This window comes from Mobula hypostoma, chromosome 9 (genome assembly GCF_963921235.1).
Source record: "Mobula hypostoma chromosome 9, sMobHyp1.1, whole genome shotgun sequence".
NCBI classification, from domain to species: Eukaryota; Metazoa; Chordata; class Chondrichthyes; order Myliobatiformes; family Myliobatidae; genus Mobula; species Mobula hypostoma.
Genome location: NC_086105.1, coordinates 5760577 through 5786911, shown reverse-complemented (window position 1 = coordinate 5786911; position 26335 = coordinate 5760577). Strand labels below are relative to the sequence as shown.

Genomic DNA, 26335 nt, shown 5'->3' with positions numbered 1-26335 from the left:
GGCCTGCCAGCCCGCCTGTTCCACAGGGAGAGCGTACAAACTCCGCACAGTCAGTACGGGACGCCACGCACTGCTGGAGCTGTGAAGCTGTGCCATTTTAATGCCTGCTCTCCCCACAGTGATTTGGGGCACACCGGCAGACAAACTCCTTACAGAGAGCAGCGGGAATTGAAACCCTGTCAGTAATCGCTGGCGCAGTAAAGCATCGCGCTAACTATTACGCTCTGGCGCTTATCACAGCTACTGTTCACTTTATTTGTAAGAAGCTGTGCGGTCGTTAGACACCACAGGACATATGGTATTGAAGGCTGTTGAGTGCTTACAGCACCCACCCACCATTCATTGTGACAGTGAGTAACCCAGATTTAATGTGCTGTCTGCATCACCTGAATAGGCAAAAGGGAATTTAGTATTATGAATTTGAAAGTTAAGCAATTTATCTTCCAGGAAAACCCAGAATGTTTCCGCTTACTTTTCACTTTGTTAATAAATGTATACATTTTGTTGCTTTGACTATGGTTTGTAGAGCTTCACCTGGTTTGCGGCAGGTTGCTGTATGTGACTCTGCTCCAGGACAATTAATTGTCATTTGGTATTATATGTAAGATTACATTATTGGATGAATATGACCACAAGGCTGAATCGAGGCAGCAGGGTCCAGACCCCAGAACATCCCAAAGTAACTGAACCCGATGTTTGGACAATGTCAGAGGTTATACGTTATTGTCACCAAACAATTGATACTAGAATGTACAATCATCACAGCGATATTTGATTCTGCGTTTCACACTCCCTGGATTACAAATATTAAATATTATAAATAGTAAAAATTAGTAAATATTAAAAATTTAAATTATAAATCATAAATAGAAAATAGAAAAATGGAAAGTAAGGTAGTGCAAAAAAACCAAGAGGCAGGTCTGGATATTTGGAGGGTACGGCCCAGATCCGGGTCAGGATCCGTTCAGCAGTCTTATCACAGCTGGAAAGAAGCTGTTCCGTAATCGGGCCGCACGAGTCTTCAAGCTCCTGAGCCTTATCCCGGAGGGAAGAGGGACGAAAATTCTGTTTGCTGGGTGGGTCGTGTCCTTGATTATCCTGGCAGCACTGCTCCGACAGCGTGTGGTGTAAAGTGAGTCCAAGGACAGAAGATTGGTTTGTGTGGTGTGCTGCGCCGTGTTCACGATCTTCTGCAGCTTCTTTCGGTCTTGGACAGGGCAACTTCCATACCAGGTTGTGATGCACCCTAGAAGAATGCTTTCTACGATGCATCTATAAAAATTAGTGAGGGTTTTAGGGGATAGGCCAAATTTCTTTAGTTTTCTCAGGAAGTAAAGGCGCTGGTGGGCCTTCTTGGCAGTGGACTCTGCTTGGTTGGACCAAGTCAGGTCATTTGTGATATTGACCCTGAGGAACTTAAAGCTTTTGACCTGTTCCACTTGCGCACCACCGATGTAAATTGGGTCGTGCGGTCCGCTACTCCTTCTGAAGTCCACAACCAATGCTGGGCCAGATTGAAAATGTCAAGTTGTTGGGGCCAGAGGCAAGAGACGGCTGGTTCAGCTTGCTGCTCCACAACATTTACTCAGCTCTGCGCCGAACTAGGGTCTGGGCACGGACTCTCTGTGGACATTAGTTCTAAACGCTATTCGCTTGCTTTTATTGTTAGTACAATTTGTTTTTTTTCTGCATGTCGGGGGTTTGACAGTTTTTTATGGGTTCTTTTGGGTTTCTATTTCAGTGGCTGCCTGTTAGGAGGTGAATCGCAAAGGTCTTTGATAATAAATGTTCTTTGCACTTTGAACATAAGACCATTTTTCTAACAAAACTATAAAAGTTTATTAACATCATTTATACACAAGGTACAGACAGACAATATTTACAAGACAGTAAGTATACTCAATTTAAAATATGGTTACTACCATCTATATCCCAGGGTACATAAGACATAGGAGCAGAATTTAAGTCTTTTGGGCACTGAGTTTACTCTGCAATTCCATCATGGCTGATTCAATTTCCCTCTCAACTTCATACTCCTCCCTTCTCCTGGTACCCTTTGACATCCTGACTAATCTGCTTTAAATATATGACTTGGCGTCCATAGCTGTCTGTGGCAATGAATTCCACAGATTCAGCACCCTCTGGCTGAAAAAATTCCTCCTTATCTCTGTTCTAAAGGGAAGTCATTCTATTCTAAGGCTGTGCCCTCTGGTCCGAGATTCCCCCACTGCAGGAAACATCCACTCTATCTAGGCCTTTCAACATTCAATTGTAACAGTATCAGCTGCAAAAAAATATTTTTTAAATATTAATTTAAAAATTAACATTTGTGAAAATAATATTCACAATACGTTTTACATTTCGTACAAAAAGTTATTTGTGAAACTGAGGAAGAGTGAGTTGATATTCGTTCAATCAAAATACTAATGACAATACTGAGCAATGCAATGTGGCTATCTTTAAATCAACAACCGTGTCAGGACATTTCTAACAGATTTCTACTTCAAAAGTTTTAAGGCGTAATTGGGAAATGATGAATTGGTGTAATATAATTTATAAAGACTAATAACTTTGATGACACAAAGGTTGGAGGTGTTGTGGATAGTGTGGAGGGCTGTCAGAGGTTACATTGGGACATTGATAGGATGCAAAACTGGGCTGAGAAGAGGCGGATGGAATTCAACCCAGATAAGTGTGAGGTGTTTCATTTTGGTAGGTCAAATATGATAGCAGAATATAGTATTAATGGTAAGACTCTTGACAGTGTGGAGGATCAGAGGGATCTTGGGGTTGGAGTCCGTAGGACGCTCAAAGCAGCTGCGCAGGTTGACTCTGTGGTTAAGAAAGCGTACGGTGTATTGGCCTTCATCAATCGTGGAATTGAATTTAGGAGTCGAGAGGTAATGTTACAGCTATATAGGACCCTGGTCAGACCCCACTTGGAGTACGGTGCTCAGTTCTGGTCACCTCATTACAGGAAGGATACCATAGAAAGGGTGCAGAGGAGATTTACAAGGATGTTGCCTGGATTGGGGAGCATACATTATGAAAACAGGTTGAGTGAACTCGGCCTTTTCTCCTTGGAGCGACAGAGGATGAGAGGTGACCTGATAGAGGTGTATAAGATGATGAGAGGCATTGATCTTGTGGATAGTCAGAGGCTTTTTCCCAGGGCCGAAATGGTGGCCACAAGAGGACACAGGTTGAAGGTGCTGGGGAGTAGGTACAGAGGAGATGTCAGGGGTGAGTTTTTTACACAGAGAGTGGTGAATGCGTGGAATAGGCTGCCGACAACAGTGGTGGAGGTGGATACGATGGGGTCTTTTAAGAGACTTTTGGATAGTACATAGAGCTTAGAAAAATAGAGGGCTATGGGTAACCCTAGTAATTTCTAAGGTAGGGACATGTTCAGCACAGCTTTGTGGGCCGAAGGGCCTGTATTGTGCTGTAGGTTTTCTGTGTTTCTCTGTTTCTATGTAACCTGCTATTTAAAGAAAGGTTCTTCATACAAAGTCAATCATGCAGTAAACGTCAAGAGATGAAGTAATACACAATAAAGTGAGATGGGTGTGGGCCTGTCTACCAAATGCTTTGCATTGTGTGTGTGTGTACTTCTATTTAGCAGTACTCAGGCAAGTTGCATTTCATTTTGTGCTAAGAATAGTAACCATGTTTTTAAAATGGCATCTTTATTATCTAAATTCTGAAAAGATTGCCGCCACGGTAGCGGTTAGCACGACACTATTACAGCTCAGGGCATTGGAGTTCAGAGTTCAGTTCCAGCGTCCTGCGTAGGGAGTCTCTGTACACCTTCCCTGAGGAATGTGTGGGTGTTCCTGGGTGCTCCCGTTTCCTCTCACTGTCCAATAATCACACAGGGTAGGTTAACTGGTCATTGTAAATTGCCAAGAGATTATGAGAGAGTTAATCAGGGGTTGCTGGGTCGGCGGGGCTCAGAGGGCCAAAAAGGCTGACTCCACACTGTATCTCTAAATAAAATAAATCAAGTTAGGAAACCTATATTGGCCTTAACATGTATATTTTTGTTATTTTCTATTCATCCAAGTCTCCTGTGTCAACCCATATGTACCTAACTATCGAATTGCATCCTGTTGTATGCATTCTATTGGTGTGGTGATTACCACAATTATGGGCTTTCCTCCTTTTAGACCAACCCACCCCCACCCCTCTCCAAGCTGCTGTAAATGTAAGTGGAATTTGCATATTTTCATTGTTGCAGATGTGCTACCTGGGACCACTCACTCATTCTGTGCCATGTTCTACAGCATGGATGATCATGCTGTTGGCAAATTCTTCTACAGAAGTGCTTTGCCATCGTCTTCTTCTGGGCCGTGTCTTTACAAGATGGGTGACCCCAGCCATTATCAATACTCTTCAGAGGTTGTCTGCCCGGTGTCAGTGGTCACATAACCAGTACTTGTGATATGCACCGATTGCTCGTAAAACCATCAACCACCTGCTCCCATGGCTTCACGGGACCCTGATTGAGGGGGGGGGGAAGGGGGGCCTAAGCAGGTGCTACACCTCACCCAAGGGTGACCTGCAGGCTAATGGAGGGAAGGAGCACCGTACACCTCCTTTGGTAGAGACATATCTCCACCCTGCACCCTTACACTGAAGCCATAATACCAAAAGACATAAGACATAGAAGCATAATTAGGCCACTCAGCACATCTCAGAAAGGCAGCGTCCATTATTAAAGACCTCCACACCCAGGGCATGTCCTTTTCTCACTGTTACCATCAGGTAGGAGGTACGGAAGCCTGAAGGAACACACTCAGTGATTCAGGAACAGCTTCTTCCCCTCTGCCATCAGATTCCTAAATGGACATTGAAGCTTGGGTCTACCTCACTTTTTTTTTAATATACAGTATCTCTGTTTTTGCACATTTTAAAAAATCTATTCAATCTACGTAATTGAGTTACTTGTTTATTTATTATATTTTATTTTTTTCTCTCTGCTACGAGGAGTGATCGATAAGTTCGTGGCTTAAGGCAGAAGGAGTCAGTTTTAGAAAACCTAGCACATTTATTTTTCAACATAGTCCCCTCCTACATTTACACACTCGGTCCAGCGGTCGTGGAGCATACGGATCTTGGACCTCCAGAAAGTGTCCACAGCAGGGGTAATTGATAGGTTTGTGGCCTAAGGTAGAAGGAGATGAGTTATATGGTTCTCATTACATGCACATGCAGTTCAACGCTTTCAGTGATTATGCAGAAAGTTTGAAGTTAATAACATCTCCTTCTACCCTAGGCCACAAACTTACCAATCACCCCTGCTGTGAACACTTTCTGGAGGTCCAAGATCCGTATGCTCCACGACCGCTGGACCAAGTGTGTAAATGTGGGAGGGGACTATGTTGCAAAATAAATGTGCTAGGTTTTCTAAAATTGACTCCTTCTGCCTTAGGCCACGAACTTATCAATCACCCCTCGTAGATTATGTATTGCGTTGAACTGCTGCTGCTAAGTTAACAAATTTCACGTCACATGCCGGTGATAATTAGACTGATTCTGACATCGAGTCTGGTCCGCCATTCCATCATGGCTGATTTTTTTTTTCTCTCAATCCCTTCTCCTGCCTTCTCCCCATAAACTTTGACACCCTGACTAACCACCTTAAATTACCCAATGATTTGGCCTCCATAGCCATCTGTGGCAATGAATTCCACAGATTCACCGCCTTCTGGCTGAAGAAATTCCTCCTCATCTCTGTTCTAAAGGGACGTCCTTGTATTCTGAGGCTTTACCTTCTGATCCTATACTTCCCCACTATAAGATCTTCTTCACATCCACTCTATCTAGGCCTTACAATATTCAATAAGTTTCAGTGAGATGCCCCCTCATTATTCTAAACTCCAGTGAGTACAGGTCCAGAGCCATCAAACACTCCTGATATATTAACCCTTTTGTTCCCAGGATTATTCTCATGAACTTCCTTTGGACTCTCCCCAAAACCAGCACATCCTTTATAAGGGGCCCAAAGTCGCTCACAATACTCAAAAATAAGTGTGCTAGGTTATATCAAAAAAAAACTTGTGACATTCTTTAAAGCAGCGGTCCCCAACCACCGGGCTGCGGACTGGTACTGGGCCGCAAAGCATGTGCTAGCGGGCCGCGAGGAAACACTATGATTTGGCGATATGAAACGATATGAGTCAGCTGCACCTTTCCTCATTCCCTGTCACGCACTGTTGAACTTGGACACCCCCCTCCCCCGTCAGCTGGTCCGCAGTGCAAAAGAGGTTGGGGGCCCCTGCTTTAAAGCATGGATTCCCAGCCCTTTATTTTAATGGACCTCCACCATGAACTGAGGAGTCTGTAGACCCCAGGATGGGAAACCCTGCTTAAAAGGATTTAACCACCTCGGAGAATTATTTAAGATCTAGTCATCTGTAACTGATTCATGGAATCAGGATTCTGGCTGCTTAATGAACAGTCTTGGTGATAAACTCTTTCCTCAGCTTCTCCGTTTTAACAATAGCTTGGCCAGTCTACTGAACTACTTGATCAGCACTCAGGCTTAACTGACAATAGCAAGATAACTTATCTCCTGTGCATGAGATATAGTTTAGATATAGTTTATTGCACTGAAGAAGTAATGTACATTTAAGTAGCAAGTTTCATGACATAAGACCATAAAACATTAGAGCAGAATTAGGCCATTCAGTCCATCGAGTCTGTTCCATCATGATTGATCCATTTTCCCTCTCAAACCCATTCTCCTGTTTTCTCCCTGTAACCTTTGACTCCCCTACTAATCAAGGACCTATCATACTGCACTTTAATTATACCCAATGACTTGGCCTCCACAGCTATCTGTGGCAGTGAACTCTACAGATTCACCAACCCCTAGCTAAAGAAAAATTCTTCCTCATCCTAGTTTTAAAGGGATGTCCTTCGATTCAGAGTCTGTGCCCTCTGGTCCTAGACTACCCCAGTATTGAAGATATCCTCTTCACGTCCGCTCTAGGCCATTCAATATTGGATTGGTTTCAATGAGGCCATTCTCCACCTCTTTATTAGTGTGTCTGATTCCAACATTACCTGTAAAATTTGAGTGATCCCATCTAAGAGGAAGATTTCCTGGCATTTACCAACTTTTTACACAACTGGAATTCTAGATCACTTATCTCAGTTCTGATATTAGATTGCTCTAGCTCAATTCCAACAAGAAGACTTTTCTCCAAATAACACACAAATGCTGGAGCAGCTCAGCAGGTCAGGTAGCATGTATGGAAAGGAATAAAGAGTCAATGTTTTGGGTATGACCTACCAAATTTCTCCAGCATTGTATATGTGTTTCTCAGCATTTCCAGCATCTGCAGAACCTCTTCTGTTAGTGACACCCTCAAACACACCCAAGTCGCTATTTTAACATATTGATTTATGAAATTAAGGAAGTAATAGCCTAAATTTGTGGAAGTACTATGACAAAGCCCATTGTATTCACAAAGTATTAATTAACAAAACGTGAACCATATCTGTGGACTATGTTGCCTGTGTAGTAGCTTAATTCATTTGTCCTGGAACAACACACACACACAAGATGCTGGAGGAATTCAGCAGGTCAGGCAGCATCTGTGGAGAGAAATGGACAGTTGTTGTTTCTCCTGGACTGACAGTGTAAAAAGTTGGAGGGAAGGGATGGATTAAGAGCTGATGGGTGTATACAGGTTAGAAAAGAGGAAAGGCAGATGGAAGAAATTCTGGCAACAGTGCATATTTTGGAGTTATTGTGCCAGCAGCAGAATAATTCCCTGCTCCATCAATTGTGGCAAACTTACATCTGAAAACATTTCAAGTATTTCGCAAAGTGATAATGTCTTAGAGCTTTACAGCACAAAATGAGGTCCTGCAGCCCAGCTCATCCGTGCTGACAAAGTTGTCCTATCTAAACTCATCCATCTTCCTGCATTTGGCCCACGTTACTCTAAACCAGGGGTTCCCAACCTGCTGTGTATTTAATATTTCAGTAATATTTGAGTAATCTTTAGAGGTTCTTTAAGCATTCCTGTTTGTTTAAAGAATTCATTGTGGGTTATACATATAAATATATGAATTGCATAGGTCATCATGGTACCGTGTGATATGTGCATGTCTCATTTAAAGTAACCATGAAGTTATACTCACATTTCGGACTCCCGTATCTTGCTTTTAAATTAATTTAATGTTTTGAAGTTACAGAACATAACATATCTGAGGTCGATGGACCCTTTGCTCACTAGTATTGGTCCATGGCATAAAACAATTAGGGAATCCCTACTCTAAACCTTCCTTTCCTAACCCAGCACCTGTCCAAGTACCTTTTAAGTGTTGTAATTGTACATGCTTCTACCATTCCCTCTGGCAATTCTTTCCATATATTCTCCACCCTCTGTGTGTAAAACTTGCCCCTCAAATCCCATTGTGTAGGATTCCCTCAAGGTTAATTTACAGGATGAGGATCTGGTAGACTTGGAGACCAAAGTCAGTAAGGGGAAATCCTGCCTGACAAATCTATTGGAATTTTTTTGAACTTGCAGGATAGACAAAAGGTGGGGGGTCAGTAGATGTTGTTTACTTGGATTTTCAGAAGGCCTTTGACAAGGTGCCACTCATGAGGTTGGTTAATAAGATAAGATCCCATGGTATTACAGAAAATCATAGGTAGAAGTTTGGCTGACTGGTAGGGGAAAAGTGTGGGAATGAGGTGGGCCTATTCTAGTTGACTACTGGTGACTAATGGTGTGCCACAGGGATTGGTATTTGAACCATTTCTTTTCACATTATATGTCAGAGATTTGGAAGAGGGAATTGATGGCTTTGTGACCACATTTGCGGATGGTAAGTGGAGAAGCAGGTGGTGTTGAGGAAATAGGGGGTCTGCAGAAGGACTTTAAGAGGTTGGGAGAATGAGCAAAGAAGAAGCAGGTGGAATACAGTGTCGGGAAGTGTATGGTCATGCAGTTTGGTAGAAGGAATAAAGGCGAAGACCAATTTTCTGAACAGGCAGAAAATTCAAAAATCTGAAATACAAAGGGACTTGGGAGTCCTCGTGCAGGAATCCTTAAAGGCAGACATCCCACCCTGCAAAAACTCATTTCAGAGAGGTCTCAACCTCATTGCAGGGAGGTCTTAACTGGAAGTCTCAACCTCATAGCAGTCTGTGTCAATGAATTTGTTAATTTTGCAAGACAGCAGATTCACAGAAACAGCTGACCCCTGAATTCTGTCTTAATGTGCCAAGTTCACAACAGCTGCTGTCTTGGTTGATGAGCAGGCATAGTTTTTTGCTGTTTCTGAATCAGGAAACATTTTCCTGAATAGCTTGCCTGTGTGCTTACACACCTGGAATGGCAGGTTATGCTCAATGATGAAAGATGTAAAGTACACCTCAGCTCTAGTGACCTTCTCTGTCAGACTTTGGCTTTCTGCTGAAAAGAACTGTGAAATACTTCAGCAGCCTTCCCTGTGCTTAGCCTCCCTGATATGTTGTGGTCCCTAAAAGAAATAAAAGCATAAGGTGTATCCTTATTACGGGTGTGCGCCGCTTAATGTCCATTCGGACAACGTCTGATCGCATATACGTCCGTAGTCAGTCTCTCTCTCTCTCTCTCACACACACACATTGCCTGCAATAGTCGGGATCAGAACTTACTTTTTTACATGGAAATGGGGGATTTTAAATGAATGATTTAAAAGTTCTTTATCTTCAAGTTCAAGTTTATTGTCATCTGGCTAATTGTCCACAAATGAAACAACCTCTGTCCGGACCACTGTGTAGCCACAATACATATATCACGCACACCACATAAAGCAATATATTACCACATTATTTAATAAAGTGTAATTCAAAATGCATATAAAGTGCGCAGCACGGGTAAGCAGTTCACTGTCCTAATGACGAGACCTCGGTGGGGGCCGGGTATTTATTAAAATCTCTTTTTCTTCTGAAAATGGCTACACTTAAACCCAGCCCATCGCAGGCTTCGATGTACCTGTAAGTGTAAGTGTTTCAGGGAAAAAACCCCGAAGAATTTGCTTGCTGCGAGCGAGTTTTTAAAGCTGTTTTAGTGGACGATTTTGGAATTTCGCTCCAATTTAAACCCCGCTCTAATCCCCTTTAAGACACCAACGCGCCCCACCATATAGGACAGCCTGACGTAGTCAGGTTGTCACCGCCAGCCTTGGGAATTTCTTCGCCAGGCTTTTGTACTTAATCACCGACAGTTGTTGGGATGATTTCAGCGTCATTACAGATGGTGGTAACTGAACTGATGGAATATGGAAGAGAGCGAGATCAACTGTAAAGCCCGCCCACAGAGAAAACTGATGGGTCTACTTAGCACAAAGAGAGATCAAGCAGGATTCATTCATTTTCTTTCTTTCTTTTTTCCTCTCCCTCTCTAAAAAATCTATTTCCGGGATATTGTATATAACTTGTGGGCATCAGGTATCGCTGTCGATATGTGGGAGACTCCCGGAACTCCCAGGAGAGGTGGGATGTCTGTAAAGGTTATCTTGCGGTTGAGTCAGTGGTGAGGAAGGCAAGTGCAATGTTAGCATTCATTTCGAGAGGACTAGAATATAAAAGCAAGGATGTAGTGTTGAGAAACACACATCAAAGTTGCTGGTGAACGCAGCAGGTCAGGCAGCATCTCTAGGAAGAGGTACAGTCGACATCTCAGGCCGAGACCCTTCGTCACTCCTGACGAAGGGTCTCGGCCTGAGATGTCAACTGTACCTCTTCCTAGAGATGCTGCCTGACCTGCTGCGTTCACCAGCAACTTTGATGTAGTGTTGAGACCTTAGAAAGCACTAGTGAGGCCTCACTTGGAGTATTGTGAGCAGTTTTAGGCCCCTTGTTTAAGAAAGGATATGCTGACATTGGAGAAGGTTCAGAGGAGGTTCATGAAAATAATTCCAGGATTGAAAGGCTTATCATAGGAGGAACTCTGGGCCTGTATTCATGGGAATTCAAAAGAATGACGGGTGACCTTATTGAAACCTATCGAATGGTGAAAGGCCTTTATAGAATGGATGTGGATAGGATGTTTCCTATGGTGGGAGAGTCTAGGACCAGAGGAACAATCATTTTGTTCTCCTTTACACTGGTATATTTAAGAATGGCAATAAACAACTCTGAGGGAGAGGAAAGCCACCAACAAGTGGCTGTGGAGGGCAGGTAACTGGGTATATTTAAGGCAGAGGTTGATTGATTCTTGATTAGTCAGGAAATTAAGGGATACGGGGAGAAGGTAGGAGATTAGGGCTAAGAGGGATAATGGATCGGCTATAATGAAAATGCGGCGAAGAATCAATGCACCAAATAGCATAATTCTATTCCGATATCTTATGGTCTTAAATCATTGCCCTCTCACTTTGAACCTATGTCTTCTAGTTTTAGGCTTCCCTACTGTTATAGAAAGGCTTAGAAAATATTTTCTTTCATAAGGGTATGTTACAAAGTTAAAATGGAAGAGAAAATGCTTTAAACAATGGGGAGTCTTTCAGCTTGCACTACCATTTGCCATTAATCTTTATAACGCTGGCTTTCTAAGTAGTATTGTATGAATGTACGTACACTTTCTATCTCTCTTATGACTTTATACTTTTCTAAATTGTTGCCATGGTTACACTATAGGAAAGTGGCCAATGAAGGTCAGAATTCCTCAGCCGGTGTCAATGTGCAGCATCCTTTGCTTTGGTTCTAAGGTCTGTCCTCTGTGGTTCCGAGACATGGAGCTTTACAGAGAGCGCGAGCAGTTTCACATCCACTACCGCTGCTTAACAATTATTTCCTGGCAGGCGTGAGCCACAGGAACACTTAGATATTTTTTTTTAAATGGACTTCTTAACGTTGTCTCTTAACTCTCTAGCCATCAAACAGCATTCTTTAGTGAGGATCGACGTGTCAAGTTGGTGGCTTTCCTCTCCCTCAGAGTTGTTTATTGCCATTCTTAAATATACCAGTGTAAAGGAGAACAAAATGATTGTTCCTCTGGATTTGATACAGTATAAAAAACACAATAAGTACTGTATATAAAAACAAGTATAAATGCAATCTTATAGTATAGTGTACATGTAACTGTTTGAGTGTGGCCGTATAGACAGAAAATTACACATAGATTGATTGTATATACATAAGTGATGTTAGATGCAGAGTATCTACATATGGTGCCTCTGACAGGAAATGATAAACTGACAAAGTGATTCTTAGCAAGAGGGACTCTTTGAGGTAGTAGCAGGGCAGATGAAAACACAATAACACAGTGTAGGTGTGAGGTGTAGAATGATCCAAAGATTAAAAGTACATTTATCAAAGTATGCATGCAGTATACAACCCTGAGATTCAGAGAAACATAGAAAACCTACATCACAATACAGGCCCTTTGGCCCACAATGCTGTGCCAAACATGTACTTACTTTAGAAAATACCTAGGGTTACCTGTAGCCCTCTATTTTTCTAAGCTCCATGCATCCATCCAGGAGCCTCTTCAAAGACTCTATTGTGTCCGCCTCCACCACAAACACCGGCAGCCCATTCCACGCACTCACCACTTCATCTTCCCACAGGCAGCCTCAAAACAAAAAATACATGGAACCCGTCCACTACATAACATTTGTAAATGGCTTACCTACACAGAAGTCAGCTGTATAGTTCTATTGTACCAGAACATCACAAAAAGTAGAAACTAGTAAAATGAAAAAAATTCAGTGAAGCAAACAGGACTGTGCAAAAGTCTTTGGCACGCATGTATGTAGCTAGGATGCCTAGGAATCTTGCACAGTGCTTTATTTGTCAATGTAGAGCGGAGAACGAGTTTGTAAATCTGGCAGGAGCAAAGGATGTTGGGAATGGCAAGGATGGAGTGCTGGGGTGGGGCAGGTGCAGACACACCCAGCCCTGAGACGCCAGGCAAGGTTATTTGACTCCAAACTATTGATTTATTGATCATTGCTGAATATCTCTCTGGTGCTTCCCAGTCTCACCCCTCCCCCTTCCCCTTTTCCGATCCATGATTCCCCTCTCCCTGGTCCCTTCCCACTCTCAGTCCGCAACAGAGACCCAGATCGGGTCTATCATCACTCACACATGTCTTGAAGTTTGTTTTTTTTGCAGCAGCAGCAGTACAGTGCAATACATAAAATTACTATAATACTGTGCAAGTTTTGGGCAGTATATGTATGTGTGTATGCATAAGTGTGCATAAGGCATAACAAAGCAAAAATGATGAAAATGGAAGAGAAATTATTTTAAACAGTGGGAAATATTTCAGGTTACGGTACATTATCACCTGTTGCTGTTCTTTATAATGTTGGCTTTCTGAGCAATATTGTATCAGTACGCTTCTTGGAGTTTTAATAACTTGATAAATCAATAAAGATGTTTATGCTACAGAGCCTTTTCTATGTAATTATTCAACTTAGATTATTCTTCTCTTAACCAAATGGACGTTTTGATTGTTTAGTGAAGATAGACCTTGATGATGTTACTAATTTCCATGGCATGATATATCTTTGTACCTGAGAGAACACTGCTGTCACTCAGTTATTTATTGCCTTTGTTTTGGGTCAAACTCTGTCTACTGTGCACATCCAGATAGCGGTGAGTTTGGATTGTAAGCTCTCATTCTTTCTGCCACACGCTTTGAAATGAACTCTGCTGTGGTTTTCTCAATACAGGTTGAGTTTAATGGAAATGAAGACTCGATGTTTTTCACTGACGGTCAACGTCGAATTGACTTCATACTGGTTTACGAAGAGGAGCAGAAGAAACCGGGGGATCAAAAGAGAATGCGATCAATTCTAAGCAAAAAGGTATGACCTGCTGTCGCTGCTATTACTTCAGTAGATTGTCCTCCACAGTTGAGTCACAGACTCATCCAGTACGGAAACAGACCCTCGGCCCATTGTCATCATCATGATGGGCCGTGTTGTATGACGAAGCCATTCATGGTCACCAAGTCAGCTGATTTAATTGGTTTTTTACTTAATTGCTGCAATCAGTGATCAACATATCAGCATGATTATTGTACAAGTAGAGTTGACATCATCACTATAGTTGTTCTATGGATCGAGTTTGAACCTCCTGATTTCAAATTATACTGAGGTAATCTTGAAAGACGCACTGCACCTGCATGGGTGGAAACAAATGTAGAACTTTCCTCTCTGATCTTTAACCTTACAAGAGGATAAGCAGCAGTCTCTGAATTCTCATAATATCATCTGATTTAAAAAGTCTCCTGTAGGATATAATGGGCCATCTATTGGTAAAATGTAATTTTGTATTGAAAAATTCGAAGTACATTTAGCATCGAAGTTCATATGCAGTATACAACTCTGGGATTTGTCTTCCCACAGACAGCCATGAAACAAACAACATGGAACTCGTTCAAAAAAAAATGAACACCCAATCCACAAAAAATAGTTCAAAGTAAAGTACATATATATCACCATATACAACCCTGAGATTGGTTTTCCTGCAGGAATACTCAGCAAATCTACAGAATAGTAACTATAACAGGATCAATGAAAGATCAACCAGAGTGTAGAAGACAACAAACTGTGCAAATATAAATAAACAGCCATAAATAATGAGATGAAATAACAAGACAAGGAGTCCTTAAAGTGAGATCATTGGTTGTGGGAACATCTCAATGGATGGGCAAATGAGAGTAGTTGTCCCTTTTGTTCAAGAGCCTGATGGTTGAGGGGTAGTAACTGTTCTTGAATCTGATGGTGCAGGTCCTGAGGCTCTTGTACCTTCTACCTCAGAGGTCCCCAACCACCGGGCCGCAAAGCATGTGCTACCGGGCTGTGAGGAAACAATATGAGTCAGCTGCACCTTTCCTCATTCCCTGTCACGCACTGAACATAGGGTTGCCAAATGTCCCGTATTTGCCGGGACATCCCGTATATTGGGCTAAATTGGTTTGTCCCGTATTTCCCCTGCTAAGGTAGAGCGTTCCTATGAAAGCTTTCGTGCTGAAATGGCGTGAAGCGAAGAAGCAATTACCATTAATTTATATGGGAAAATTTTTTGAGCGTTCCCAGACCCAAAAAAATAACCTAACAAATCATACCAAATAACACATAAAACCAAAAATAAATAACACTAACATATAGTAAAAGCAGGAATGATATGATAAATACACAGCCTATATAAAGTAGAAATAATGTATGTACAGTATAGTTGGGAAGATGAAGGCAAAACCGATTTGTGGGGAAAAAAATCAGCGCATACGCACATGCGTACGTCACATGCACACGTCACATGCATACGTCACATGCACACGTCACATGCGCACGTCACATGCGTACGTCACGCATGCACACACAGGCTTCATGGTCATGGTATTCTTTCCTGGGGTAAAATGTCCCGGGATTTGACTGCTACTTTTGTCCCTTATTTGGAGTGAGAAAGTTGGCAACCCTAACTGTAAAAGACATGTTGAGGTGAGTTTAACCCTACTTGAACACCCCTCCCCCCCATTTGGCTGATCCACAAGAATATTGTCAATATTAAACTGGTACACGGTGCAAAAAAGGTTGAGGACCCCTGTTCTACCTGATAGCAGCAGCGAGAAAAGGGGATAGCTTGGGCTTTGCGGATCTCTAATGATGGATGCTCTTTCCTACTAAGCTGAACCCACTTCCTTTTGTAGAATTTTGTAGGATGTTCTGTTTAATTCAGTTCAATTTTGTGCTGTATCGTTTGTTGCCTGCAGGCTGCAGAGCCAATCTGCCCCAATCAAAATCACACAAAATGGCAATAAAAAAAGGAGTAACCAGAGTCACATTGTAACATGAACTAGAGTCCAATCCAGAAACACATCGAATAAACTTTGCCCAAGACCCAAGACTCCGGCACCAACCCCGAGCAGCTTCGAGCAGTAGAGAGAGAGAGAGAGAGAGAGAGAGAGAGAGGCCAGTCGAGCACAGGCATTTCCTCTGGGAACAGCGAGCTTGAATTATCACTGATGTCTGTGTTAGATTCTCTCAGTGTGGGATTTTACACGCCTGTCATCTTGGATCTATTTACTCATAAGTTAGGGTGAGGCTGAGTTCTTATATGTTCTTATGCAGAACCGCTGAAGTTTTGTTACTCACGAGTAAAGTGAAGTTTCCTGAAGTGAGGTGCAAATATACATAAATAGGAATCAGTTTTCTTGCAGATTTTACTTGAGTGTGGACTAAAATATTAAAAATGACTGTGTAATAAGCATTTGAATATCAAGTCCCAGGACAAAAGATCCTCTGTATCTTCCTTGTTGAGTCATTGAGATGGGAGCATGGATATTTTTAAACTGATCCCGGCTGTGACATCAGGGGAGCTTCTGACATATTTTGTGTTCCATGTGCAGAGGAAAAGAGCTTTCTTTCAAGACAACTTAAAGAAAAGCGGGCTGGAGATTGAAGCTACAAGATCAGTGAGTACTCGTTCAAATGTTATAGTGTTTGCTGAGAGGGTCTTGATTATAAATTCAGCTGAAAGTTTCACTAACTCTAGAAGACACTTTAGTTTTCAGGAAGCATTGATTAACATGTGAGTTTTCACATGTTAATGTGAAAATTACTCTGAGGTTGTGAAAATAAACATGTAAATAAGTTTAAACTGTTGCATTTTTCTTTGTCAATTTATTCTTGCTCTGTCTTCAGCTGTAAACATTGCTATTTGCAGTATATTTTCACAGGACTGGTTATCCTGTTATTGTTCCTCATGTGGTTTGAACAGCAATGGGTGGCAAGCGATTTTTATTATTGAGATATAGCGTGGAATAATCCCTTTCGGCCCCTTGAGCCACACTGACTTAATGCCAGCCCCATCACGGGACAATTTACAATGACTAATTAACCTCCCAACCGGTATATCTGTGGACTGTGGGAGGAAACTGGAGCACCTGGAGGAAACCTATGTGGTCACAGAGCAATGTACAAACTCATTACAGGCAGCAGACACCAACAGAATCAACAAACTCATTCGTAGGGCCAGTGATGTTGTGGGGATGGAACTGGACTCTCTGACGGTGGTGTCTGAAAAGAGGATGCTGTCTAAGTTGCATGCCATCTTGGACAGTGTCTCCCATCCACTACATAATGTACTGGGTGGGCACAGGAGTACATTCAGCCAGAGACTCATTCCACCGAGATGCAGCACAGAGCGTCATAGGAAGTCATTCCTGCCTGTGGCCATCAAACTTTACAACTCCTCCCTTGGAGGGTCAGACACCCTGAGCCAATAGGCCGGTCCTGGACTTATTTCATAATTTACTGGCATAATTTACATATTACTATTTTTAACTATTTATGGTTCTATTACTACTTAATATTTATGATGCAACTGTAACGAAAACCAATTTCCCCCAGGATCAATAAAGTATGACTATGACTATGACTACTATGACTATGGTGGGAATTGAACCCAGTTCACCTATGCTGTACAGTGGCAGTACTGGTTATAACAGTGATTGGAGCCACATTTGAGGTTCAAAATCATTGCAACGTTGTTAGAGTTAGGGTAAGTGAGTGAGGCCTCCGTCAGTCATAGTTGACTATGGATGTTGTGTCCTAGCTGTCCAGATACGCACCCTGGGCAGTACGATATGGAGAGCAAGCTGGGGCCTGTGTAGTAGGCTCCCCCTCTCCACACATCCGATGAACCCAAAGAATGGGCAGAGATCGATATATTTTGGCACCAGTGGCATCACAGGAGTTGCCATTTAGAGTTGAATCTCAAAGTAGGACTGCCCCAGCTCCAGATTTTCCCTCAGGTTTTACTCACGAGGCCTTCCCCATGAGTGGGTATTGCCGCAAGGCAGTGGAGGTTTGAGATCAAAGTTTTCCTTCCCCTAGATGAGCTGCCAACCACGGCTGATAAGCCCCATCTGCCCGAAATGACTGATTTTAAGGTGAAGGTAGCCCACCTTTTCCCTTCTCCTGTCAGCAGAAATGTTTCTGCCAGGCTGAGTAGCTCAGCCACACGTGAAGGCCGGGAGCTGGACTTGGTTATCAGAGGCTATTTGAGGCGAATGCGATTAGAAACATTTTTAGATTATGAAGACACGTAGTCCTCTTTTATTGTCATTTAGTAATGCATGCATTAAGTAATGATACAATATTTCCTCCGATGTGATATCACAAAACACAGGACAGACCACAACTGAAAAAGACTGACCAATCCACATAATTATAACATATAGTTACAACAGTGTAACAATACCATAACTTGATGAAGAAGTCCATGAGCACAGTAAAAAGTTCAAAGTTTCTCAAATGTCCCACATCTCTCGCAGACGGGATAGGGAAGAAAAACTCTCCCTGCCATGCTGACCACAGTCCGACTCTGAGTCATCCGAAAACTTCGAGCTCTGATCAGCTCTCCGACACCGAGTACTGAGCGCCATCTCTGTCCGAGCGATTCGACCTCAACCTCGGTCGCCAACAGCAGGCAAGGCCGGGGATTTTGAGGCCTACCCTCCGAAAGATTCCTGACCACACAGTAACCACAGCAGCGAACGGGCGCTCCAGAAATTTCTCCAGATGTTCCTCTGTGCTTTCACGTCCATTCTCCATCAAATCAGAATTGTCCACGGCCCCTATTTAACGGATATGATATCATTTTTCACCGGAGGGCATGCACAGGCGCGCTGCTCTCTCTCCCCCCGCCTTCAATATATTTTGAAGTGAGTAAAACCAGAGGGAAAATCTGGAGCTGGAGCCCTGAAGGCAGTCCTACTTTGAGATTCAATGCTGACTGGCAACTCCTGTGATGATATATCGAAATATAATAGGTAGTGGGAGCTTATCCCATTATCTCCCCCTGGTATAACCACCCCAAGGAAGCAATGAGGGTGTTACTTTACTATCTGCCAAGTGATCAGATTACTGACATGAGTCAAACCTGAGTCCACCTATATATTTCTTCATGAACTCACCACTTAGCTTACAACCCAGTGCAATGTCATCCCTTGCTCATTAGGCCACGTAATGCCATTTCTTCAGAGTTATGTCCCTGTTTCTGCTTTCTCCGTTCTCAATATCTTTTGCTGCCTGCTACATTGAACTGCGATACCTGCCTTTATCAGCCAAGGCAAAGAAGTTTAACACAGTAAGATCCTGCTAGCTCTGTGTAAAAGTGTGGTTATCAGAATCGGAATTAGGTTTACTAGCGGGAAGTGCAGAATCAAATATCGCTATGATGATTGTACGTTCTGTATCAATTGTTTGGCGACAATGAAGTATAAAGTATCACTGACATATCTTGTGAAACGTGCTGTTTTGCAGCAGCTGTATGGTGGAAGATCTGAAAATTACAATAAGTTACAAAAATAATAAATAAGAGCACTGATTGGGTCACCATGAGGTGACCGCTGGGATTTTCATGAACAACAGTCTCTAGAGTTTACAGAGAATGGTACGAGAAACAAAAAAAAGTGAGCAGCAGTTCTGTGGGCGAGAACGCCTTGTTAATGAGAGAGATCAGAGGAGAATGGCCAGACTGGTTCAAGCTGACAGTAAGGCAACAATTCAGATAACCACGTGTTACAGCAGTGATGTGCAGAAGAGCATCTCTGAACGTACAACACATTGAACCTTGAAGTGGATGGGCTACAGCAGCAGAAGACCACAGCAGGTTCCACTCCTGTACCTAATGAACCTAATATACCTGGGTGTATATGCTCGTTTGTCTATCCTGGATTGATACTCATTTCAATGTACTTCATGTATGTGTGCTTTGGAATTAGTTAGCAAAACAGTGAAATAATTGTACATTTTGTTCAATATTTCATGTTTTTTTTCCACCTGCTACCTTAGATTTTAGATTCCAAGACAATTTTCCTGAAGCTCCATGCACCCTGGGAAGTTCTCTGTCACTATGCTGAAGTCCTCCATATAAAACTACCTCTACAAAGCAATGACTTAAAACAGAAGACCTCAATGTTTAACTACATAACTAAGCTTTTCTCAGTGTCTGAAGACAAAATTCCACCAGAGGATGATTATTTCACTGCACCATTCGAGTTGGACCGTATTAAAAGTTTCCAGACTGAAAATCGCGATGCCTTCTTCACACCAGCAACGCGAAGCAGAATTGTAAGTCATCAAATGCCACCCCTCAGGTTCAGTTGCATTAACAAATGTGTCAGTGTCTACACATCCATCACTGAATCCCACATTCCCTGAAACTATTTCAACCCGTTGGCAAATAAATCATTTTAATTGGGAGCAAAAAAGGTGAATAAAGAATGATTTACATTTTTGTCTGATTGTCCAAAGGTTTTAAAGTACATTTATTATCAAAGTATGTATAATTTATACAACCTTGAGCTTTGTCTGCTTACAGGCAGCCACAAAGCAGAAAACCTGAAAGAGCCCAGTTAAAAAAATGACCAACACCCAATGCATAGAGAGAGAAAAAAAACACAAATCATGCAAACAATAAAAGCAAGCAACAGCATTGCAAACCAGATTGAGTCCATTGACCCAGAACTCGAAGTAGCCAGAGTGGGTCTGTAGCCTCAGTCTCAATTTATCACACAGCGGGGTAAATCACCGTGAACCTCAGACACGAAGCAACGATTTGCCACATTTCTGGTTTTGGTTTTAAGTGAGCTATTTTGACCATTTTCACACTGCATATTATTTTTCAAATAATCAGTTTTCCATTTCATTTTGTAGGTCAATTATATTTTGAATCGTTGTGTATATAAAAAAGGAAAACCCAACGCGTTTGGTATCACTAAACTTCTGGACTCAAAAGCCTATAAGGCAGCGTATACACTCCATGATGTAAGTAACTTAAGATGGTTAATTGTATCTCGACACTTATCATTTGATTTTTCATCACCACCATCATGTGCCATGTTGTGTGACGTAGGTGATCCTGGTCTTTCCATGACTATGATTGTTCTTGGCAAATATTCTACCAGAGTGCTTTGCCGTTGCCTTCTTCTGGATGGGTAGTGTCTTTACAAGACAGGTGACCCCAGCCATTATCAATACTCTTCAGAGATTGAGAAAAGATCTGGTGCTTTCCTGGTGTGTATGATGAATAAACTCTCTTGGGCTTCCAGCCAGGTACAGGTATTGATGTTTTGATGACAGACTTTGCCATCTTCAACAGGGTTGATGCCTGGACATGTCTAGGGGCATGTATATATTTATACCCCCGTCGTCCGTTCCTCCTGATTGGTTAGTCCTCAACCAATCAGGTTTCCACTAGACCACCTTGTATATAATCGAAGTCAAAACTATGGCCATTGCAAATGCAATGTTCTGCTGCTGTATCATTCACAACGGCCTTAGAATTGACTTCAATGAAACAAAACTACTGTACTGTGCTAATGGATTTTGGGATCACCTAGTAAAGGAAGCCATTGAAATAAAACTAGACGAAAAGAATTTTGACAAAGACGAAGGACTTGCTCTAAGGTAAGAACTGGAATTTGATTGTAAACAAGGTGGAACAGTGGAAAACAGTTTGGATGAGGACTAACCTATCAGGAGAGATGGATAATGGGGGTATATATACCACTGAACTAGATATGCCCAGGCATCAATCCTGAGGAAGGTGGCAAAGTTTGTCATCGAAACGTCGGTTAGAATCAAAACCTGTACCCAGCTGGAAGCCCGAGAAGAGTTTATTCGTCTTCAGAGATTGTCTGTCTGGCGTCAGTGGGCGCATAACCAGAACTTTGATATGCACCCATCCACCACCTGCTCCCATGGCTTCACGTGACCCTGATCGGTGGGTGGGGGGCCTGGGGGGGGGGCAGTTAAACAGGTGCTACACCTTGCCCAAGGGTGACCTGCAGACTAGAGGAGGGAAGGAGCACCTCACACCTCCTTTGGTAGAGACGTACCTCCACCTTGCCACCCAAGCCTGATTTTATGTATTAATTCAAATAATAATAAATAGCTTCATATTGTTAGGTATTTTTTAAATTGGACAGAAATGATTTGATTGTACTGACATAGAGAGTTGTTTATATACACTGTTTGTTTAGTAATGTTTGTACACTTGAACAGAATCTTATATTGCAGTGTGCTTGCAAAGAAGATAAAATACGAGGGGTGATTGATAAGTTTGTGGCCTAGGGTAGAAGGGGTCAATTTTAGAAAACTTAGCAAACTTAGCACATTTATTTTTCAACATAGTCCCCTCCTACATTTACACACTTAGTCCAGCAGTTGTGGAGCATACGGATCTTGGACCTCCAGAAAGTGTCTCCAGAAAGATAAAATACGAGGGCTGATTAATAATTTCGTGGCCCGAGGTAGAAGGAGATGAGTTATACAGCTCTCGTTACATGCACATGCAGTTCAACTCTGAGTGAAAATGCGGAAAGTTTGAAGTTAATAATTCATCAGGGGTGATTGATAAGTTCGTGCCTAAGGTAGAAGGAGATGAGTTATTAACTTCAAACTTCGTAACGAGAGCCGTTAAGCTCATCTCCTTCTACCTTAGGCCACAAACTTATCAATCACCCCTCGTATACTGAAATGTTGGTTTTCTTGAGCAATCTTGTATTAAACTCCAGAACAGCACAACCCTCAAATTCTCCCCCATCTGAAGGTACTGACTGATGCTATGGTATTATCTCAAAGTCCTTGGCCCTTCTCTAAGCTAAACAGCAGAGTCAACATTTTCTTTCATATTTAACAGAAAAATCAGACTACAAGTTCAAAGTATATTTATTACTAAAGTATGTATACATTATACAACCTGAGATTAGTCTCCTTACAGGCAGCCACAAAACAGAGAAACCCCAAAAGAACCCGTAAAAAGACCACCAAACCCCCTGTGGGTGGCACAAACAATAAAAGAAAGCAAATAACATTCAGAACCGAAGTTTTACAAAAGACACGAAGCCAGGCATCAATGCGCCTGGAGCCAGGCCACAGGCGCCGTTCAACTCAGAGCTGACTAAACGTCATAGAGCCGTGGTCCCCAACCTCCGGGCCGCGAAGCATGCAGGGGTGCAGCGGTAGCCGGGACGCACCCAGCACGTCTTTAAGAAAAAAGCCGAAATAAACAAGCTAATTAATTAGGTGCTGCCCGGCACGTAAGTGTCGGCCCAGATCAGAGGCGATTGCAATCTTCGCGGCATGCGTGCTTCGCGGCCCAGAGGTTGGGGACCACTGTCATAGAGCAGCAAGCAGAACCAGGCAGACCGTAAAAAGTACCAGAGTCTGTCCTGTGCCCTATTCTCAATTAAAATCTAGACAAAGTCAACAGAAATTTATTAAGTAATTTAAGTACATATTGGTTACCATATACTACCTTGCAATTCATTTTCTTGCAGCTATTTACAGAAAAATAAAGAAATACAATAGAATTTACAAAAAAAACTATACATAAACAAAGACTGGCAGATAACTAAAGTAGATAAGAAGACAAATTGGGTTAATAAAAATAAATAATACCAAGAACATGAATTGTAGAGTCCTTGAAAGTCTGTCTGTAGGTTGTGGAACTGGTTCAGTGTTGGAATGAGTGAAGATGTCCCTGATGGTTCAGGGGCATGATGATTATAGGGTGGGGACTGTTCCTGATCATGGTGGTGCTGGACATAAGGCTCCTGTCCCTCATGCCTAATGTCAGCAACAAGAAGAGAGCGTAGAGCAGGCGTCCCCAACCTCACTTAGTAGTAGGAGTCAGTTGAGATCGCCTAGTGTAAAGTATAAATAAACAATTTAGCTGTATAATTTATTTCAGTTCTGTTAATAAATACTGCAGGATATTTCATAAGAGTATGGTGACAAATACAACTATCTAATATTCACATTCATGAATTCCCATTTCTTCCAGTGCAAGTTCAACCAGAAATCTTTGGACCCACTGTGTCCCAATGAGAGGTTCCTTCTTTACCGGGAGTGGGCTCACCCCAAGAACTTCTACAAACTGCAGCCTTTGGATCTTATCAGGTACTCCCTCTTCATCTGAGTGTTAAAGTAATACATTGAGAGTATTACATCTCTAGACACAGGCGACCACTTCAATACCGTTACAGAAGGCATTTGGGTAACACCGATCTCCGTCAGTGAAAAGATATGGTGCTCGTCAGTCCACTCAAATACATTGAAATATGGAGACTGCCAGCTGGCTGATAAGAGCATTCAAGGATGTGCAATATCCCCACTGATTCAAGTCAAGTTTATTGTCATATGTACAAGTACAGTCAGGTTCAGCTAGAATGAAAAACTTGCTCACAGCAACATCTCAGGCACAAACGTTCAAATAACACACAGAATATAGATTATATACTGTATATCAGTGGAGAGAAAAAGTTAGGATTACAAAACAAGACTTGTGTACAAAAACTAACAGAAACAAGGCGATCGTGGTACAAGGAGTGCTCCATTACTGGTGCAGGGTTGGGGTGTGCAGGTCAGTTCCTGAACCTGATGAGCTGTTCCCAAACCTGGCAGTGTGGACCTTTCAGTGTCTCTACCTCCTCCCTGATGACAGCACTGAGAAGAGGGCTTGTCCTGAATGATGGATATCCCTGCTGGTAGATGCTGCACTCCACCTACTACCCACACATTTCATCCTCCAAATCCCATCCCCATTTAGTCCCAGCTGCCCTTCATCTTTCCCTTAATGGTTCCCATTATCACCTTCTTTACATGTGAGGCTTCAGCACTCGTAGCCTTTGGGTTTGTGTTCCTGACCCACCAGCAGCTATCTCCACCTCCCCTTTCTCTTCCCTTTCCCTCACCAGCCTGTCTGCTTTTTTATTTTACTTGCCTGCTCCCAGCAATCACCTACCTGTTTCCATCTTCACCCACTATGTCTCCCCCTACCTTGTTCCATCAGTGTATCATCCTTCACCGCTCCTCAATCCACCTGTCATCTGCTGGTCCCTGTCTCACTCCTCCCCATCTCCTTATTATACTAGTTATCTACCCTCTCCACTCCCAGTCCGGATGGAGGACCTTCGCTCAAAACCGGTCATTTCTCTCTGCCCCTCAGCCTCCAGCAGTTGTTTTTTATTTTGGTCCAGATTCCAGTATTTGCATTTTCTTGTGAATTCAGCCTTCTTCTGTGGCTGATTTCAGCTGAGTGGGGTGGAGGTGTTAATGTATTTACGAGGTTGGCTTCTTCTTCCAATAATGCAACCACATCTTTTGATTTGATGGGGGTTCCCATAATCACTTAGGTTTAGCAAACATCTCAGGGAATGGTGAGGCTGGAAAGAAGAGTGAAACACTGTCTTAAAACATAATCAGTCTCCTGTTATAAACGAATTCTGGAGAAAATCAAAGCCAGAGTCAAGTTTATTAATATATAGACAAGTATGTGTATGCACAGGTGCAATGAATAATTTACTTGCAAACAACATCAAGTCAAGTTTATTGTCATTTAACTATATGCATGTATATAATCTATATAAGCATATAATTTATATAGAAACAAGACGCGTCTTTGAACCAGGGTGTAGCACAGAAGTTACACAGAACACACGATAACTTATGAAGGGACAGATAAAATCTACAGATGAATGACACATAAATAACAAACTAAAGTGCATTAATTTTAAATATAGGATTTTGTATCACAGGTACATATCATATAAACAGCGTTCATGGGAAAACAGAAAATGTACATTAAATTATAATGTGAGGAGCCCAGGATTTGTCTTGGTCACCAGTTTTAACCCAAAGTAGAGCTCATAGGCTTTCTTAAGAGGAGGAGTCATGCTCCCACTTTGAGATTTAAGCACTTACTCACCATAAACATACCAGGAAGGATCACACTGTGCAACGTTGCCGAGATATTTTACTATCACAAGTACTCAGATCCCTAAATGGACATTGAACCCTTGGACACTACCTCACTTTTTAAAACAATATATATTATTTCTGCTTTCTGCAGGACTTTTAATCTATTCAATGTACATGTACTGTAATTGATTGATTTATTTATTATTATATTATGTATTACATTGAACCACTGCTGCCAAGTTAACAAATTTCACATCACATGCCGGTGATAATAAACCTGATTCCAATTCTGAAATACAATTACTTTATTATAATGAGTACACACAATATGCTATGCGCCTGAAACGTGCATCAACGTGATCACAAACTAATATACATGTAAACGCAATGCTTGGAACAGTGCGTGATGCTTTTGTAGCCTCTCTCAAACCTGTCCTCCCACGCAGCATCCACCCTACCTAAGCACACCCCAGGAGAGCCTGGACAAGGTAGAAAACATTTCAGCTTACATTGTGGGCAACATTTTAATTGACTTGAATTGAAATAACAAATATAGGCACATTCTTTTTGAAATGTTGTGTGATAGGGAAATTTTATG

General features: G+C 42.1%; 1 protein-coding gene across 2 annotated transcripts in view; it reads left to right on the top strand.

Moving 5' to 3' along the window:
- Positions 1 to 26335, top strand: part of ano6 (anoctamin 6) — a 174686-nt gene that overhangs the window by 88369 nt on the left and 59982 nt on the right. For both annotated transcript variants that reach the window (XM_063057669.1, XM_063057667.1), the window contains 5 exons: positions 13693 to 13827; positions 16374 to 16439; positions 19825 to 20103; positions 20689 to 20799; positions 23822 to 23937. In XM_063057669.1, the coding sequence (XP_062913739.1) occupies positions 13693 to 13827; positions 16374 to 16439; positions 19825 to 20103; positions 20689 to 20799; positions 23822 to 23937 (707 nt within the window). The remainder of the gene's footprint in view (positions 1 to 13692; positions 13828 to 16373; positions 16440 to 19824; positions 20104 to 20688; positions 20800 to 23821; positions 23938 to 26335) is intronic.